At 49.7% G+C, this 17,991-nt stretch overlaps 1 protein-coding gene across 9 annotated transcripts in view; it reads right to left on the bottom strand.

Annotated features, from left to right (window-relative positions):
- The window catches only part of EHMT1 (euchromatic histone lysine methyltransferase 1), a 202,643-nt gene that overhangs the window by 32,722 nt on the left and 151,930 nt on the right, over positions 1-17,991 (bottom strand). For 7 of the 9 annotated variants that reach the window (XR_004031494.1, XR_004031495.1, XM_030818328.1 and 4 more), the window contains 5 exons: positions 5,935-6,078; positions 4,379-4,605; positions 3,119-3,292; positions 1,592-1,674; positions 389-495 (listed from right to left, as the gene is read on the bottom strand). Coding sequence is in view for 7 of the 9 variants with exons in the window: in XM_030818328.1 (XP_030674188.1) it covers positions 389-495; positions 1,592-1,674; positions 3,119-3,292; positions 4,379-4,605; positions 5,935-6,078 (735 nt within the window). In the remaining 2 variants the exon portion in view is untranslated. Of the gene's footprint in view, positions 1-388; positions 496-1,591; positions 1,675-3,118; positions 3,293-4,378; positions 4,606-5,934; positions 6,079-16,011; positions 16,630-17,991 lie in introns of those variants that run through there. The other 2 variants (XM_030818330.1, XM_030818331.1) reach the window with 2 other exon arrangements.

The raw sequence follows: 17,991 nt of genomic DNA, 5'->3' as shown, positions 1-17,991 counted from the left end.
GGCTTGAAAATGCTCACACCATCTGATCTAAACAAAATGGGAGCCAGTCAATGGGGCTGGGGAAGGGGCGTCCGTGCCTCTGCAAGTGCTTGGCTCCCGCAGGGGGAAGTCATGAGTGTGAAGAACCAAAACCAAAACCAAAGAAAGCAAATCAAGAAACAGCCAAATGGCGGCATGGTCTTCTCAAAGGCAGTGGTAAATGCCGGAAGAAAAGCGGGAAGCACTGATCCACCTGCGGGACTCGGGGGCGGAAAAGCTGATTCTGTGTCTGCTTCACAGCACTATGGAACTCTTACACTGGAAGAACCATGAACGTGGTATTATTTTACTTTGATAAAAATAAAAGAGAGCAGGTGAAGAGCCCCAGGAGGGCGCCGTGCCACCGAACCTGAACCAGCATGTGGCAGATGTCCACGTGTCCAGCCTCCGCCGCGGCGTGCAGTGGAGAGCGCTTATTCTGGTGCTCCATTTTGAAGTTGGGGTCAATTCCGTCCACTGTGAACAAACACAGTTTTATTAATGATTTCAGATGTAGCCACAGACTCCAGCTCAGGACTATCACGATGGCTGGCAAGCACTCACAAATGACCATCTTCCACACAAACAGCCACCTCGAGCCACGCCGGAACCCACCCACAGCACCATCCTCTGGACTTGAGACTTGAGTGTGCTAGTCTCCTGCAGAATTGAACTAACTCGGCAAGGCACGCTCTTCCCTTTACCGCCCTGCTCTAACTCTGAGGTTCCTTCTGTGTTTCCGTGTGTCCTGGCCATGGCCGCCCCAGGCCCTGTGAGGCGGCTGACCAGGGCAGACGCACCCTAGGGGAGCAAGCAAGGCCGGGGACAGAGGCCTGAGCGTCGGTCAATTCCCAGGAGGTCTGAGGGGATGGTGAGCAACAGAGCAGTGAGGTGACCTTAGTGTCACGTGAAGTCTATGACAAAAATGATTAAAACTGCTGGTCAACATAAATAAACCTTTTTTTTAACAGCAAATGGTTTCACTTCTTTTTACTTGATGTACTGTCCAGTAAAGGGCTACTTAATCATCCTTTTCAACCCAGAGACGATGAACGTCACAGAAATCAAGCCTAGAGCTATGAGCTCAGAGACCAAATTATCACGGGGAAGGCTCTCTAACAAGTATGCTTTTGGGTATTAGAAATCTAATGCAATCGGTTTGCCTGCTATAAAATACCTATAGCTGAAGCCTACTTTGTCCACACCACAGCTGCTTCGATCAGCACAGGTGAGACATCGGCTGCCGTCATCACATCTCAGGGCCCCAACTCACTAGTTTTGCTTTTCCTTAATCTCTATTTCTGCTTGATTTAATAACCGCATATCTAATTCCTTTTTTAAAATTAGAACTTCGTAGAGAATAGTTCTAATATCCTGCGTAACTGGATATGAACACCATAAAAAGCCTCAACACCAGTGGGCAACCTATTCTCACTCATCAGAGAACTCAGAGATACAAAAACAGAAAACCAAAACGAGACCAGCCTTCTGAGGAAGGGGTAACAACTGCTCTCAGCTTCTTTCAGTGCCACAGGGCCGGCTGCGTGTGCCCGGGCCGCAGGCAGGCACTTACCCAGCATGAGGAGCACCTTCTGAAGCTCCCCTTGCCTGGCGGAGAAGTACAGCTGCTTTGGGTGGAAGCGAAGCTTCTTGGGTCTGTGGGAAGCACAGGACAACAGTCAGCATGGGGCTCCGCGTCCCACACGTGAAGCAGAAGGCTGGAAGGCCCGGCGGACGTCTGCCCACCAGCCCCATAAGCTCAAGTACAAACCCACCAGTTAAGATACCTCACGGTAAAAACTGCAGCACAAGAAACTGCGTTCCCAGTCACTGCAGGAGAACACTACGCACTGTGAGGCTTTTACACAGCACGACAACAGAACCAGCGCAGGATGCAGAGGAACCTCATCTACGCTCAGCACAGCCGGGACCAGCCCCAGCCAGGATAAGCCCGCACAGCGTGGTCATGAGTGAGGGCACAGCTCACACTACAGAAGATGCCTTGCGCGGTGTGAGCTGGGAACACTGGCACTTTTGCTTTGAAACCTTAACTCTATGACTAAGCTGGTAACTGATACGGTTTGGACCTGTGTCCCTCCCAAGACTCACGTTGAAATGTGACCTCCAGTGTTGGAGGTGAGACCTGGTAGAAGGTGACTGGATCCTGGAGGCAGATCCCTCATGAATGGCTTAGCGTCATCCCTCCCCCTGGTGATGAGTTTCAGTCAGTTCCCACAAGATCTGGTCGCTTAAGAGTCTGGGAGCCTCCCCCTTCTCTGTCTCTTGCTACTGCTCCTGCTTTGCCTTCCACCATGACTGTAGCTTCCTGAGGCCTCGCAAGGAGCAGATGCCAGCACCATGCTTCCTGTACAGTCTGGAGAACCGTGAGCCAATTAAGCCTCTTTTCTTTATAAATTATCCAGCCCTGGGCATTTCTTTATATTGACACAAAAGCAGACTAACACAATCACCAAGGGATGGGGGAGAGAGTGGGGTCAGGAACAGTCTGGGGTCTGGTCAGCGAGCAGGGCCTGTGGGCATGGGTAGATGGTACCGTCGCTTCAAGAACAGGCTCAGAGGCGAGGCTGGAGGCAGACAGAGGGGAGATCCAGGGAGGAGGCCACCGCAAGCCTCAGTGCCACAGTCTGGTCTGCCTCCCTGGTGGGGCAATGCTGAGAGGAGGACGAGGAGGGAGGGGTGGGTTTTTGCCAGCTGTCGGGAAAGCCTGCAGGGCCCCTTGGCCCAACCCTCACATTGCACAGATGGGGTGTGGCCTGGGAGGGAAACGGAGTCAAGGCAGCAGAAGCAGTGTCTGCTCTCATGACCTAAGGGCAGTTCAGGGCCAACAGCAACCAGGAAATGTTTGTCAAAGCTCACCAAGACCTACCTCCTCACTTAGGACTTCAAAGGTGTCACATGTTGCTCTTAATATAATGCAGAGGACAGTAATTTCCCAAAATAGTGTGAAAATATACGAATTATTCTAATGAACAGCATTAATCAAAAAGCTGAAAAGTGCTAGAGTGACGCCATGGGGAAAAACGCGGGGTGCAGATTAAAACAGGCTCTGAGACATCTCTGAAATCACGTCGGGTCTTACTTCTCCGAGTCGAGGGCGATGAGAGCACTCTCCAAGGTTTCCTTCCCTGGTCCCTGGGAAAGGCCGGGGGTTGGCCTCCCAAGCCCAGCAGGTCCCGTTGGATCAAAGCCCTCCGGTACGTGGGAGGCTGTACCGTGCAGCTTGTCGTCCTCCGAGAGTGGTGGCCCGGCAGCACTTGAGGGGAGGAAATCGGGGAAAGGTTTATGAAAACATGAAACATGGCCTGTTCCGACTCTGACTGCCCAAGTGCACTGTTTTCTAAGTGAGAGCTGCGGATTTGCTTATTGTCCGCTTAGTCCCCGGATTTACCGGTTCAGGATTCAGAACCAAATTTCCTGAGAAAACTAGGGCAACTTTTCCTAGACTTCTGGGCAGCGAGTTCAAATACACTCTCATGAATGAGCTTCAAGCGGAATCTATCAAGTCCACTGCCCACCCCAACAAAAGGAAATCCCACTGGAATTTTGATTCAAAGTGCATTAAATTTACAGGTTAATAGGAAGGAATCACCTTAACGTGTCCACAATTTGAGTCTCTTTTAAATAATCTTCAAGGAAGTTTTCGTTTTCTTTATATTAGTGTCACATTTAAGTTCTTTGTTCTGCTGGGTAGTTACAAGTTTTGTTGCAGTTTTGAAAGGATCTCTTTCGTTATTTTATTCTCAGGTAGGGAACTGCTGCTAAGGAAGAAGGCAAACGGCTTCTATCTCTTCTTTATCAGATCCTCTTACTGACTCTTTTGAGCTCTAAAAGTTTTTCAGCTGTTTCTACTGGACTCTTTCAGGAAGACAATTGTATCTGTCTAATATGAATACTTCTAATTCTTTTAGACTTTTTTTGTCTTCAGCTAAGGCCTTCAAACCTTAATGCCACAGAACTCAGTCACAGACTGCAGCAGCTACCACTCGTCTATCGCTTGTGTACTGACGGGACTATGCCGGCAACAGAAACCCCACAGAGCTACATCAATGGGGGTGCTGTGAAAACCGGTTCAAAACAGGCAAATGGATCTACATAACCAAACTGAAAGAGAGCAACGTATGCACAAATGGCAATAAATGAATTTCAGAGTCTTAAATGTCAGAAATCACCATGAGCATCAGCTTCAGCTCAGAGACTTCTGGAAAAAACAGCAGGAGGCAATAACATTAACAACTGAAACTTTTTCAGATGGACGACTGGAGAGCCCAGCCAGAGCCTGTGCCAGGTACCTGCCCCGTTGTGGTGTCGGGAGAGCCCAGCCAGAGCCTGTGCCAGGTACCTGCCCGTTGTGGTGTCGGCCCTGCCCTCCAGGGCTGAGCCCTTCTCCTGCCCGGGGACTGGTGTCACGGTCGAGGTGGTGTCTGCTTTAGCTATCGTCACCTCTTTGGCCTTGGAGCTCTCCTCCCCACAGTGGGGACAATAGCTGGCGTTATTGACTCGAGAGGCACAGTCTTTGTGGAAACGGTGAGAGATGCTGCTCTCGGGCTGACACTCCATAAAATTACCCTAAAAATGGGAGGACAAAAAAAATTTTTGTTTTAATTGGGGTTAATATTTAGAAAAATAAAGTACTACTAAACTGGCACCGCATCCCACATTGGGCGGTCTGCAGAGTGAGCCGTAGGTCGGGGTGGGGTCCAGTCTTGGCCCCAGGCATCATTAAGAAGGAGGAACAATGCTTCCCACGGTGCTCTCGCCCCACAGAGAGGAAGCTGAAGCCAGACAGAGGTCACTTGGCTGCCTCTGACCCATCCAGGCCCAGGAAAGCTGAGGCTGCCCGCAAAGAGAAGGCCTAAAGAAGGACCCAGAAGGCCCCTACTCTGCAGGGCGGATAGGGACAGGGCCAGACGACAGCACCTCAGGGCACGGCATCAGGCAGGTGGAGCTGCCCCAATGCCCAGCAGTGCGCAGCAGATGTGGTTTGGCGACCTAGGTGAGCCTCGAGGAGAGGCGCACAGCCATAAGAACAGCATTTGCTTGCAGAAAGCCAGAGATAAACAGATGTAGCAGAAGCAAAAAAAGGATGTTTGAAGATGGGGAGGACATGCAAGGTGTGAAGTCCAAAGAAAAGCCCCCAAAAGTGGAAGCTCTTGGCCCAGGTTCATAAAGGGGCAGCGGGCATCTGTGGGTGCCTGAAGCTCACACTCAAACACTCACACACACAGGTGCACACAGACAGACGCTTACAGGCAGAGGCTCACACAGATGTGCGCACGCGTGCACACACACTCACTCACACCCTACATGCACAAGGATGCCCACACAGGGGAGCTCCAAAGGGAAGCAGCCCATTCTCGGGGGGCCCTGGGCACGGCTGAGCACAGATGTCTGACACTGAAGTGACTGATGACCCAAGATCCCAGCAGAAACTGCCCAGGGCACATCAAGGTGGTGCCGCCTCTCCCAGGAGCTGTGTGCTCTGTACACCCTCATCATGGGGGGTGAACGTCCTCAGAACAGCCTCCACCTGGAGTCTCCAGTGCGTCACAAGCCCCTCATCGCTGCTCTCGAGCCCCAGTGCCTTAGACACCTTCACCCGCAACCCCACTTCCCTCCTCTGGCCTGGAAGTCCAGGTCACACCGTCCTAGTCATCTCCAAAAGTGGCTTCCAGGCGGAAGGAGGGAAATGGGGGTTGGGGGTGAAGATGTCTAAGGCACTGGGGCTCAACAGCGGTAGTAAGGGGCTTGTGAACATTGGAGACCTCCAGACAGACACCAGACCTGGGCCAGCTGCTGGACCACCCGACAGCAGGTGGACACAGGACAGGAACCAGCACCAGTAAGCAGACAGTAAAGCCTGCGGAGGACTCAGAGGCTGCCGGACTGGGCTCTTACCGCTGTGCAGAAGTAGCCACAGCCAGGACAGCACTGGTGCTTCACCATGCGGCCCCGGTGGTCTTCACACAGCACGAGGAGCGGGGCCTTGTTGGAGGGGCGCATCAGCTCATACTTGACCACGCTGTTTGTGCACCGGCCCAACTGCAATCAGACAAGACTGGTGGTCAGTGTCAGAGTCACGAGAGGCCGGCATTCCCTCCCTCCAGGCACTGGGCAGTGCAGGCACACAAGAGCTGCTCAGCAGGTGTGGGCTGACTGAGCTGAGCCCTGCAAGGCCAGCTTGGCTTTGTGAGCACTTAACGAGCACCTGCTACTCGCCTCAGCACCGGGGACAAACAGGGAGCCCAGAGAAGGAAACGCCCATCATCTGCACAGCCTGCAGGAGACAGTGGCACCTGAGCAGGTCCAGGGGGCCAGGCACGACCACACCCACCAGATCCAGGGGGCCAGGCACGACCACACCCACCAGATCCAGGGGGCCAGGCGTGCCCACACCCACCAGATCCAGGGGGCCAGGCGTGACCACACCCACCAGATCAAGTGGGCCAGGTGTGCCTCCATCCACCAGATCCAGGGGGCCAGGTGTGCCCACATCCACTCACATGTGCCTACCAGAGGGCCGGCTGCTCAACTTTGGCAGAAGTCAAGGAAGGTTCTGGGGTGAGAGGGGTTCTGGGCTGGGTATACAGGAAACATGAATGTATACCTGGCAGGACAGTCCAGGCCATCACAGGCCAGCAGTGGGCAACGGTACAATGAATCTGTGGGAGCCCCAAGGATTCCAGGGCAGCCAGAGGAACCTGCACACAGGGCAAGGAGCAGGACACAGAGTCTGGGGCCTGACTGGGGGACATGGTCACTAGAGGGTTCTGAGAGGACCAGGACTTGAAGGCGCCTGTGGAGATGGAAGCACTGAGGGCACCCAGGATGCCAGGTGATCTGCAGCACACCAGACAATGCCTTACTGGTTTGCTATGGAAAGTTCTCAGATAGCCAATAAGAAAACAAGAAGCAGCCCCCCCCAAAAATAAGCAAATAATTGAGTGGCAATTCACAAAAGAAGAACTACAAATGCCCCCCAAAGGAAATTACACAAACAAATTCAACATAAAAAGCCTCTCACATTCTTCCCATTCGGTCTGGCACACTGCAAAGCTGGTGTCTGTGGGGTCTGCAGAGATGACATACCATCACTGTGAGTTCTGTCCAAACTTCACGGCAAGCAACTTGGAGACACGAATCAAAAAGCTTACAAATACATATTCTTTTTTTAAGACTCCACTTGAAGATATAATTAAGTGCACAAACATGTATCTAGAAGGACCCAGCTTTTGCAATAACAGAAAAGTAGGAACAAACAACCTGTCTACCTGCAGAAGAGTGGCTGCAGGGCACACCCAGTGGCATAAATGATCTACCCTGAAGCCAGCAAGAGACTTCCCGATGCTCCAGTGAGGCTGTGTTAGAATCATCCAGGCAATTTTTTTAAAAGACAGTCTGGGCCCCACCCCATACCTACGGAACAGGACCTGAAAGGCGTAGAACCAGGGCACGTACATCCTGAAAAAGTGCCGCCTCCACACCACCACCCAATGCTTCTGCAGTGACTCCCTGGTTCAGGACCAGCGGCTGCAGGGCACATGTAGCTGCTGACTTTGAAAAATGTTTACATTAAAGGAAAAACAAGTTATTTTCAAAAATTCAATGTGGTTATACACATAGAAGTCTGGGAGGACATACAAAAATACTAAGAATGATTCTCTCCGTTTTGGAATAAGAAGTGATTTTACTTTCTTCTTCATGCATGTATGTAGTGTCTGGATTATTTTACAATCAGCATGCATTATTTTTATAATCATAAAAGCGATAACGCTGTATGATTCTGGCTCTGTGCTGTGTAACAAGGAAACAGAGAAGGGAGCCCCGGGGTCGGGGGTCCAGGTAGAATGGCAGGAGAATGTAAGGAAGGAGATGTTCTGGGAAGGATGTACCAAATAAATGACAATGGGATCCAGTTAGGGTTGGGAAAAAAGAGATAAAACAAAGAATCCTTTAACAAGGTGGGAAAAACACAGATGCATTAGGGGTGGTCCCACTGAGGTCACCATGGGTGGGAGGGGCGCCCCGGGTCCACCACAGCAGAGCACGGATTCACCGACTGCTGACCGGACCCTGAAGGAGGGACCAGAACAAGAAAGGAGCCCACCACAGGGAGGGGCTGTACTTTCAGGACAGAAAGCAGCTGAAATAGGCACTGACTTGGCAAAGTAGAGATAACCCAAATCTGCTTGCCTGAAGGTGGGTCGGCACCAGCAGAACCCTGGAAAGGCTAAAGAATTGGGGCCAGCTCCAGTGGCAGGGGCTGAGCTGGTGTAAATAGAGAGCTGGCGAGGTGGAGCCTCAGATGAGGTCCATGCAGCCAGGCACCCCACCTGGCACAGGTGAGGGGTCACCCTCTGCAGAGGTGGCCACAGAGCTCACTATCCACTCTCCACACAAGCCCACGGCTACAAAATGGTTTCCTATTTTTTTAGTGTCTGTTTCATTAAATATTCTATTAAGAAAACTTTCAAAAATAGAGACAAAAGTAAAATGTATCCCCACGTGCCCGTGCCTGATTTCAAAAATTACCAGTATTTTCCCTTCTCATTCAAGCCACCCCCTATAATCTTTTGTGCTTGGAGAGGTGTGCTGGAATATTTAACAAAGTACCTAGGGGTAAAATGATGCCATTTTAGCCATAAATAACTCCATATGCATTGCTAACAAATCATATTTCATATAACCTTAGAACCATTATCACGCAAACACAGGTAGCACTTTCTCAGCGCCATTTAATACCCAGCGCCCACAGGCTCTACGGGGCCCACAGGCTCTGCAGGGTGGGCTTATTAGGACACAGCGGGGTGTGCAGCTGTCCTGGGCTGGACTTTCATCAGCTGTGGGAATGCCCTCCCTTCCTTCCTCTTCCTTGGATCTGGTTTAAACCAGATCTGGGCTCCACTGTGGCCCCGCTCCTGGGCGAGATACAAAAGCCTCCATGTTGGGGTCCCCTGTGACGCATCCCAGCTGTTCTGCAGCTCAGGTCTACCGATGGGGCCCCTCCCTTCCTGCCCAGCGGCACCCTCTCTGCCCGATGCTGCCCAAGCAAGCATGAACAGACAAAGTCCAAAGGTGGGAACAGCACTGCTGCAGCCAAAATGCCCCGGCACCCCCGCCTCCTCGGTAAGACCCCGGCACCCCCGCCTCCTCGGTAAGACCCCGGCACCCCCGTCTCCTCGGTAAGACCCCGGCACCCCCGTCTCCTCGGTAAGACCCCGGCACCCCCGTCTTCTTGGTAAGACCTCGGCACCCCCGTCTCCTCGGTAAGACCATGTCGTCCAGCAAAGGTGCTTGCCTGTGGTGCGCTAAGGCGAAAGAAACTGAAGCCAACCAGCCAAGACCAGGACTCCAAGGAGCACAGAGATGTGCAGACAGAGAAGAGTTCATGGGAGACACTAGCACAATTATGCCCAAAGACATGGGAGATAGCAGGGCGCAATGGCTCATGGCTGTAAACCCGAGGTGGGAGCATCACCTGAGGTCAGGAGTTTGAGACCAGCCTGGCCAACATAGGGAAACTCCGTCTCTATTAAAATGCAAGAAAGTTAGCCGGGCATGGTGGCGAGCGCCTGTAATCCCAGCGACTCGGGAGGCTGAGGCACAAGAACTACTTGAACCCAGGAGGAGGAGGCTGCAGTGAGCAGAGATTACACCACTGCACTCCAGCCTGGGCGACAGGGCAAGACTCCACCTCAAAAAAAAAAAAAAAAAAAAAAAAAAAAGACATGGAAGATGGAGGCAGCTCTGAGGGGAGAACTGGAGGGCCACAGTGTCCATGACATGAGAGAGAACATTTCAGAATTCAAACGCTCAAAATAGTTATCTTCTGAGCAACGTGTCTTAAGAACTAAAGGTTATGCACCACCAAGACAAGAGTAAAGTGAAGATACGTGATCCAGCAACTTATGTGTCTGAGAATACAAACGTGCAATTCTATCAATTTGGGAATGGGTTTATAACAAGTACACAGAAAACAAAAAAATGAATGGGGAGGCAATGATTAGCTCTAAGGAAAACAAAACAAAGTCACTCAAGAAAGGAAAGGCAATCCAGGCAGCTATGAGTGCCTCTCCCATCAGGACACAGCCTGGAAGCTGCAGCCCCAGGGAACCAGTCCCATTGCTCGCTCTTCTCCTTGGTTCGCTCCTGGGTGCTCACAGGAGGCTGGGAAGGTGGAGACCAGAAGCCTCCTTGGTGTGAGGCCTACATGGATCCTTCTGTAGAAGGATCCATAGGAAGCGAACCCTATGGCCTGAGGCACAGGTGAAAGATTATGGCTGTCACAACTTTAAGGGAGCTACCTAGTGTCCAATGGGATACTGCTCAGCACCAAACAACGAGCAGGGCAGCCCCTTCTTCCCCCAAAGAATTACTTGGCCCAACACATAAAAAATATTGAGGTTGAAAAGTCTTGCACTACAGAAATCTGAACCCACTGTCAAGAGAGAGAAACATCAACAGAAGCACACTCAGAGATGACTGAAACGTTGTACTACAGACCAGCAAAAACGCTAGAAACAAACAGTACCAGAGATGAATGCCTTTGACTGGCTCACAAGTATACTCAACAAGGAAGAACTGGTGAATAATTTTAAAGGCCAATATAAATTATCTAAAACTAAAATGAAACAGAAAAAAAGAGGAGGGCATTGAAGAGCTGTGGGACAATGTCAAACAATCTAACGTGTGTACAAGGAATCCCAGAAAGAAAGAAAAAAACACAATACTGAAGAAATGAAGTGGGCTGGGCACAGTGACTCACACCTGTAATCCCAGCACTTTGGGAGGCCGAGGCGGGCGGATCGCCTGAGCTCAGGAGTTCAACACCAGCCTGGGCAAGATGACAAAACCCTGTCTCTACTAAAAATACAAAAATTAGCCAGGTGTGGTGGCATGAGTGTATAGTCCCAGCTATTTGTGGGGCCGAGGCAGGAGAATGCTTGAGCCCAGGAGGTTGAGGCTGCACTGTGTCGTGTTCATGCCACTGAACTCCAGCCTGGGTGACAAAGTAAGACCCTATCTCAAAAAAAGAAAAAGAAAAAGGAAAAGGAAAGAAAAAAAGTGATAGCTGGCTAAGAATTTCTTAAACATAAATAGAGATCAAACCGAAGATCCAAGAAGCTCAGCGAAACCTAAACAAAATAAATACCAAAAAAGCAAAACCAAACAATAAAACCCACCACACTCAGGCACATCATTTTCAAACTGCTGAAAACCAAAGCAAATATTGGTGGCAGACAGAGAAAAATGACATATAGTATGCAAAGGAACAGAGGCAAGAAGTTCAGCCAATGTCTCACTAGAAACCATGCAGGCTTGGGAGGCCGAGGCGGGCGGATCACGAGGTCAGGAGATCGAGACCACGGTGAAACCCCGTCTCTACTAAAAATACAAAAAAAAATTAGCCGGGCGTGGTGGCGGGCGCCTGTAGTCCCAGCTACTCGGAGAGGCTGAGGCAGGAGAATGGCGTGAACCCGGGAGGCGGAGCTTGCAGTGAGCCGAGATTGCGCCACTGCACTCCAGCCTGGGCGACAAAGCAAGACTTCGTCTCAAAAAAAAAAAAAAAAAAAAAAAAGAAACCATGCAGGCCACACTGGAGTAACCTCTTTAAGGGCTGGGGGTAGGGAACTGCCAACCCAGAATTCTATATCCCTGGAAGTAAGTATCTTTGAAAAATTAAGACAAAAGAACTTTTTCAAACAAACAAAAGCTGAGAGAATTCATTATCAGCGGCCTTGTGCTACCAAAAAAAAGTTATCGGAGAGTCTTTAGATACAATATAATAATACCACAAAGACAGAAATTTGGATACAAAGGAATAAAGATCTCTGGATATGTTTAAGATGAAGGTTAAACTATTCTTATGTTTAATCAAACTAAAAAAAAATACTTAAAGCAAAAATAATGGCCGATATACTGTAGAGTTTTAGCATATATAAAATTAAAATGCAGAAACAAGATACAAGACAGGATTGGACCACACTATTCTAAGATTCTTACACTGTATGTTATGTGGTATAATGATCTGTTGGAGGCAGACTGTGATAAATTAAAGACGTGTATTGTACGCTCCAGGGGAACCACTCAAAACATTAGAAAAAAGTGCAAATAATAAAGCCAATATTGAAATAAATTGGAATCATAAAAAATTCAAATTCAAAAGAATGCAGAAAAGGCTGGGTGTGGTAGCTCACGCCTGTAATCTCAGCAGTTTGAGAGGCTGAGGCGGACAGATCACCTGAGCTCAGGAGTTCGAGACCAGCCTGGCCAACATAGGGAAACCCCGTCTCTACTAAAAATACAAAAAATTAGCCGGGCGTGGTGGCAGGCACCTGTAATCCCAGCTACTTGGGAGGCTGAGGCAAGAGAATTGCTTGAACCTGGGCGGCAGAGAGTGCAGTGAGCCGAGATCCCACCACTGCACTCCAACCTGGGCAACAAGAGCGAAACTGTCTCAAAAAAAAAAAAAACAAAAAAAAACACACACACAGAAAATGAAGAAAAAAGGACAACAGATGGTATAAGTGGAAAAACTATTAAGATGTTAGCCTGCAATCCAGCTATATTAATACTTATATTAAATGGAGATAATCTAAATATATCAACTCAACAAAGGGACCATGATGCAGTCACGTCCCATGTAACAACATGGTGTGTCCTGGGAGTCGTGTCACTGGGTGATTTTGCTGGTCTGAACATCACAGGCTGTACTTGCATGAGCCTAAATGGTGTCCGCCCACTCCACACTCAGGTTATGGTACCCAGTGTTGCTCCTGGGCTACAAAGTTGTACAAACACAACTGTACTGAATGCTGTAGGCAGCTGTAATACAACAGGAAGCATATGTACATCTAAACATATCTGATCATAAAAAATGTGCACTAAAAAAACAGGTTGAACATCCCAAATCCAAAAATCTGAAATGCAAAATGTTCCAAAATCCAAAATTTTCTGAGGGCCAATATGACGTTCAACAAAAATGTTCATTGAGGCATTTTGAATTTTTTTTTTTTTTTTGAGATGGAGTCTTGCTCTGTCGCCCAGGATGGAGTGCAGTAGCGAGATCTTGGCACACTGCAATCTCCACCTCCTGGGTTCAAGTGATTCTCCTGTCACAGCCTCCCAAGTAGCTGGGATTACAAGCTCCCGCCACCACGCCCAGCTAATTTTTGTATTTTTGGGAGAGACGGGATTTCCCCACGTTGGCCAGGCTGGTTTTGAACTCCTGACCTCAAGCGATCCACCCACCTCAGCCTCCCAAAGTGCTGGGATTATAGACGTGAGCCACCTCACCCTGCTCTCAGATTTTTGAATTTGGGATGCACAACTGGTAAGTATAATGCAAATAGTCCAAAATCCAAAATGAAATCCAAAACACTTCTGGTCCCAAGTATTTTGAGTAAGTGATACTCAACCTGTATTGTAACCTTATCAGACCACCTTCATAGATACGGTCCATCAACCTGTATTACAACCTTATCAGACCACCTTCACAGATACAGTTCATCGTTGGCTGAACACTGTTATGCAGTACATGACTATACTAGATAAAAGGGCAAAACCACCAGGCATGGTGGCATCTCCAATCCCAGCTACTCAAGAGGCTGAGGCAGGAGGATCGCTTGAGTGCAGGAGTTTGAATCTGCACTGAGCTCTGACTGCACCACTGCACACCAGCCTGGGCAACAGAGTGGGACACTGTCTCTAATAAATAAAAGTAGGCTGGGCACGGTGGCTCACACTTACAATCCCAGCATTGTGGGAGGCCAAGGCAGGTGGATAGCTTGAGCCCAGAAGTTCGAGACCAGCCTGGGGAACATAGTGAGATACCATCTCTACAAAATAAAAATATTGAAACTTAGCTGGGCGTGGTGTTGCATGCCTGTAGTCCCAGCCACTCGGGAGGCTCAGCTGGGACAATCACCTGAGCCCCAAAGATGGAGGCTGCAATGAGAGCCACTGCATTCCAGCCTGGGTGTCCAAGTGAGAACCTGTCTCGTAAAATAAAGTAAAATTTTTCTTTATTAAAAGAGCAAATCCAGCTACATGCTGTCTACAAGAAAGCCACTTTGAATTTAAAGACAGAGACAGACTAAAAGTTAAAGTGTAGAAAATGATGTACTGTGCAAACATTAATCAAAAGAAAGCGGAGTAGCTATGTCAATACCAGACAACACAGCCTTTGAAACAAAACAGGTAGTTTCTGTTTTTTGTTTTTGTTTTTGTTTTAGTGGCAGAGTCTCGCTCTGTTGCCCAGGCTGAAGAACAGCAGCACGACTGAGGCTCACTGCAACTGTCGCCTCCCAGGCTCAAGCAATTCTCCTGCCTCAGCCTCCCAAATAGCTGGGACTACAGGCTGGCGCCACCACAAGTGGCTACTTTTTGTATTTTCAGTAGAGATGGTGTTTCCCCATGTTGGCCACGATGGTCTCAAACTCCTGAGCTCAAGTGATCTTCCTGCTTCGGCCTCCCCAAGTGCTGGGATTACAGACATGAGCCACTGTGCCTGGCCTGAGACATGTCTCTCTATAAAACCACTCCAGTGAACAATAAATAATAAATGATAAAATCAGCATCATTTTGAAACCTCCAACGAATAAACAACGAATGTAGGTGTTAAGCATCAGCAGCTGCCAATATCAGAGGAAGTGAGACAGCCAGACAACATGGCTCTTCATTTTGGGCTAAACCCTCCCCACACTCAAGAGTCCTACAAAGGGGCCAAACTTGTAAGGTTGTTTAATTTTTTTAAGAGATGGGGTTTCATCATGTTGCGCAGGCTGGTCTTGAACTCCTGGGCTCAAGCAATCCTTCTGCCTCGACCTCCCATTTTACAGACATGAGCCACTGCACCCGGCCTTGACAGGTTTTGCAAGAAACACAGAGGAACCTGCTGAATTGCCACCTAAGTGCGGGATTCACAGAACCCAGATTATGGGAGCCTCGAAGCTTCCAACAGCCTGGGTTGTTCAACAGATACATTGAAAGAAAAAGAAGGGACCGAGAACAATATAGAAATTGGGCAGACAGGCAGCAGTGCCGCAGGTGAAGCTACAAACCTAAACGGCGAAGCTGACCCTGGAAGGGGGCGTTGTGGGAGTCGGGACAGAGGCTGCCGGATGGGGCTGCGGGGACAGGCGGGGGGCGGGGGAGTGGGCGGTGGGGGGCGGGGTCAGGCTCTGCTTCTCCACCTTGGCGGTGTTGGCCAGAGCTCGGCTGAAGTGGGTTGTTCAGCCCAATGTTTGTTTCGTATGGTCTTCGGGACCTGCGTTTAATTTAATTTATTATTATTTTGCGTTTTCTATCCAAAAATAAGTCAGAGCCCAAAGGATCTGTGTTTAATTTTAAACAAAAAAAGCTTACCGCACATTGAATACAGAGAAGACCATGAGTTCTTAAGAATGCTACGGGAGAAAGGGAGGTGGAGAGGGGACAGAGAGAAGCAAAATCAAGCCCTCTGGATGCCACTAGAGGCTGTTAGAGCACCCATTCATTACTCTGCAAAGACAAGTAGCTATTTATTCTGCCAATCCCGGCTGAAGCTTGTTTCCGAGGTACGAAACAGCCCTAGCAGATGTGGGGAAGTTCTTCTGTACCGAAGAATTCCAGCCTGTACTTGCAGAAGGAATGACAGAATGGCAAAATCACCATTTTGAAACTTTGAATGAAACAATGGATGCAGGCAGTGGTCACCAAGGGCAGTACGGCCTTCGGACGAACGGGCGGCCGCCTCAGAAACCCAGAGCCTTCTCAGCACCACTCCCAGCGCACAAACCTCCACAGCATTCTCGCCAGAATTAAATCATAAAATAAAAATCTTAAGTACTTGAATGTAAACCAAGTCTTTGAATCTAACTTTCAGGCTATAGGAACTAACGCAAATGACTTAAACAACACAAGAAAGTTATGAGCTAAGTCCAGAATCTGGAATCCAGATTCTTTCAGCCAACAGCGTGGCAAGTGGGAAGAAGTGGAGGACAGAGAGAATGTTCTGGGTGAAAGAAACACAAAAGACTTAAGAGACACTGCAGCAGATTGATTTAATGAGTGGAACCAGTTTGGATCCAGTTAGAAAGAGAGAAAAAAAAGTAAAAGGCATTTTCTCAACAGACCTTTGACCATGGACTAGACACTAAATAATAACAGGAAATTGTTATTTTTGTTACACGTGAAAAGCGCTGCTGTTATGTGAGACAACGGTCCCTTTTGATCTTAATAGAAACATCCCGTGCTATTCAGCAGTAAAATGGGGTTTGCTTTAAAACAGTAAGTAGTTCAAAACCAAGAAAGGAGGGTGGGGAGAGAACGCTGGTGATGGAGGAGGACGAGTCGAGGATTCCGAAGGCAACTGCGCCCTCACTTTTCACTATGGAAAGTTCTCTTAAAACAAGTGAGGGGCTCTGCGGAGGGGCCGAGTGCGGTGGAACATGCAGCGAGGGACATGAACACTCAGAGGTGGGAAAAGCCGTCACATGGGGATCCCGCGGGGCACGTGCCGCAGATGAGAGGCGCTGAAGCAGATGTCGCCTAGCCAGGCTGGGATGAGACAAAAGCAACGCCAGTGTCGGAGTCTGAGTAAAGGCACGTGCCCTGGAAACGTGGAGGTACAGAGAGTAAAGTCACAGGGAAGCACATGTCACACGGGGACCTGACTCCACTGGATCCTGTTTAACACCTACGGAGAAGGAGAAGAGGAAAACCAGTGGTTCTCAAAGTGTGGTCCCTGGACCAGAAGCGCCAGGAGAGATGGGAAACACTCTAGAACAGCAAAATCCCAGCCAGGCCGGACCTGCTGAATCAGAAACCCCGGCCACGCCAACTGGCACCAGGGTGAGGGCCGTGGGCAAAACTGACTGGCCTGTTCCAGGGCTCTGCCCGCTCCTCCCAGGTGCTGCCCATGCTCCCCGACACAGCGGTAGGGCCCGACCTTTGGAAGGAGGCTCCCATTCCTGCCTTCCTCACAGCAGGCTGGTGAGTCTGGAGGTGCCACTTGGCCCCTCTCACAGGCCTCACCTGTACCGCCTGGGCGACGGCCGACCCTGCACAGGCTGCCGTGAGACCTGGAGGAGCGCCCTACGCAAAAGGCTTGGAATAATGCCTAGCATTGCTACATGAATGGTTGTCCTGTTCATAGTTCACTTATTTCTACAATGTGCAGCTAAGACTCAGTAATCGAGTTGAAGATGGATCCGCTGGCCAGTAAGACCAGGAAACTCACTGAAGCAACAGCCTGACACACCCCTCAGGAAGCAGACGACACTAATGGCCACGTGCTGACTTCCGCCACAACAAATGCAAGCCCGGGGCAGCCAGACACCCAAGCTGTGTGACTGCATGTGGTGCCTCTTGGCCTGGTGCCAACAAGACTCCTGCTCGGACCCTCCCCATGGCCAGCCATGGTCACGAGGCTCTAAGGGCTGAAAGAAATCTTGTTAAAAAGAACTGGAGAAATTCTCAGAAAACATTAATTCCATCTGTGCTCTGCCTGATCCCCCCCTCCTGTCCCAGAGGCAGCAGAGACGGGACGTGCTGAACCCTCTGAGTCTGTGGTCCCTGGTGAAAGGAGGGAGGTGGCTGAGGCTTGGCCCTTGCGGGGCCTGCCCTGCAGGGGACCACAGTTCTGGGCAGTTCCGGACCCACCTTGGTGTGACTATCCTGCCTCAATCTACTCACTTTGTTTACAGCAAGGTAGGAAAAACCTTGACAAAACCATGATCATAAAAGAGAAATACAACAGACCATTTTCATTCAAAGAATTTGTCTACACAATCCTCCGTTTTAACAAGCTCTAGACCTGTGTTTCATCATCTGCTGTGATTTCACTGTTGGGATCTGCTCGACTGGTTTTGCGCAGAATCCACTCAGGCTCCCTCCCTGGTCATGCAGCGCAACTCACTCGAGGGGCTGTCGGGGCCACTGCTGGGCTGGGCTTTCTCACTCGCTCCTCGTGGC

This window comes from Nomascus leucogenys, chromosome 8 (genome assembly GCF_006542625.1).
Source record: "Nomascus leucogenys isolate Asia chromosome 8, Asia_NLE_v1, whole genome shotgun sequence".
Lineage (NCBI taxonomy): Eukaryota > Metazoa > Chordata > Mammalia > Primates > Hylobatidae > Nomascus > Nomascus leucogenys.
Note: the sequence above shows the minus strand (reverse complement) of the source record. Positions and strands in the feature narration are given on the sequence as shown.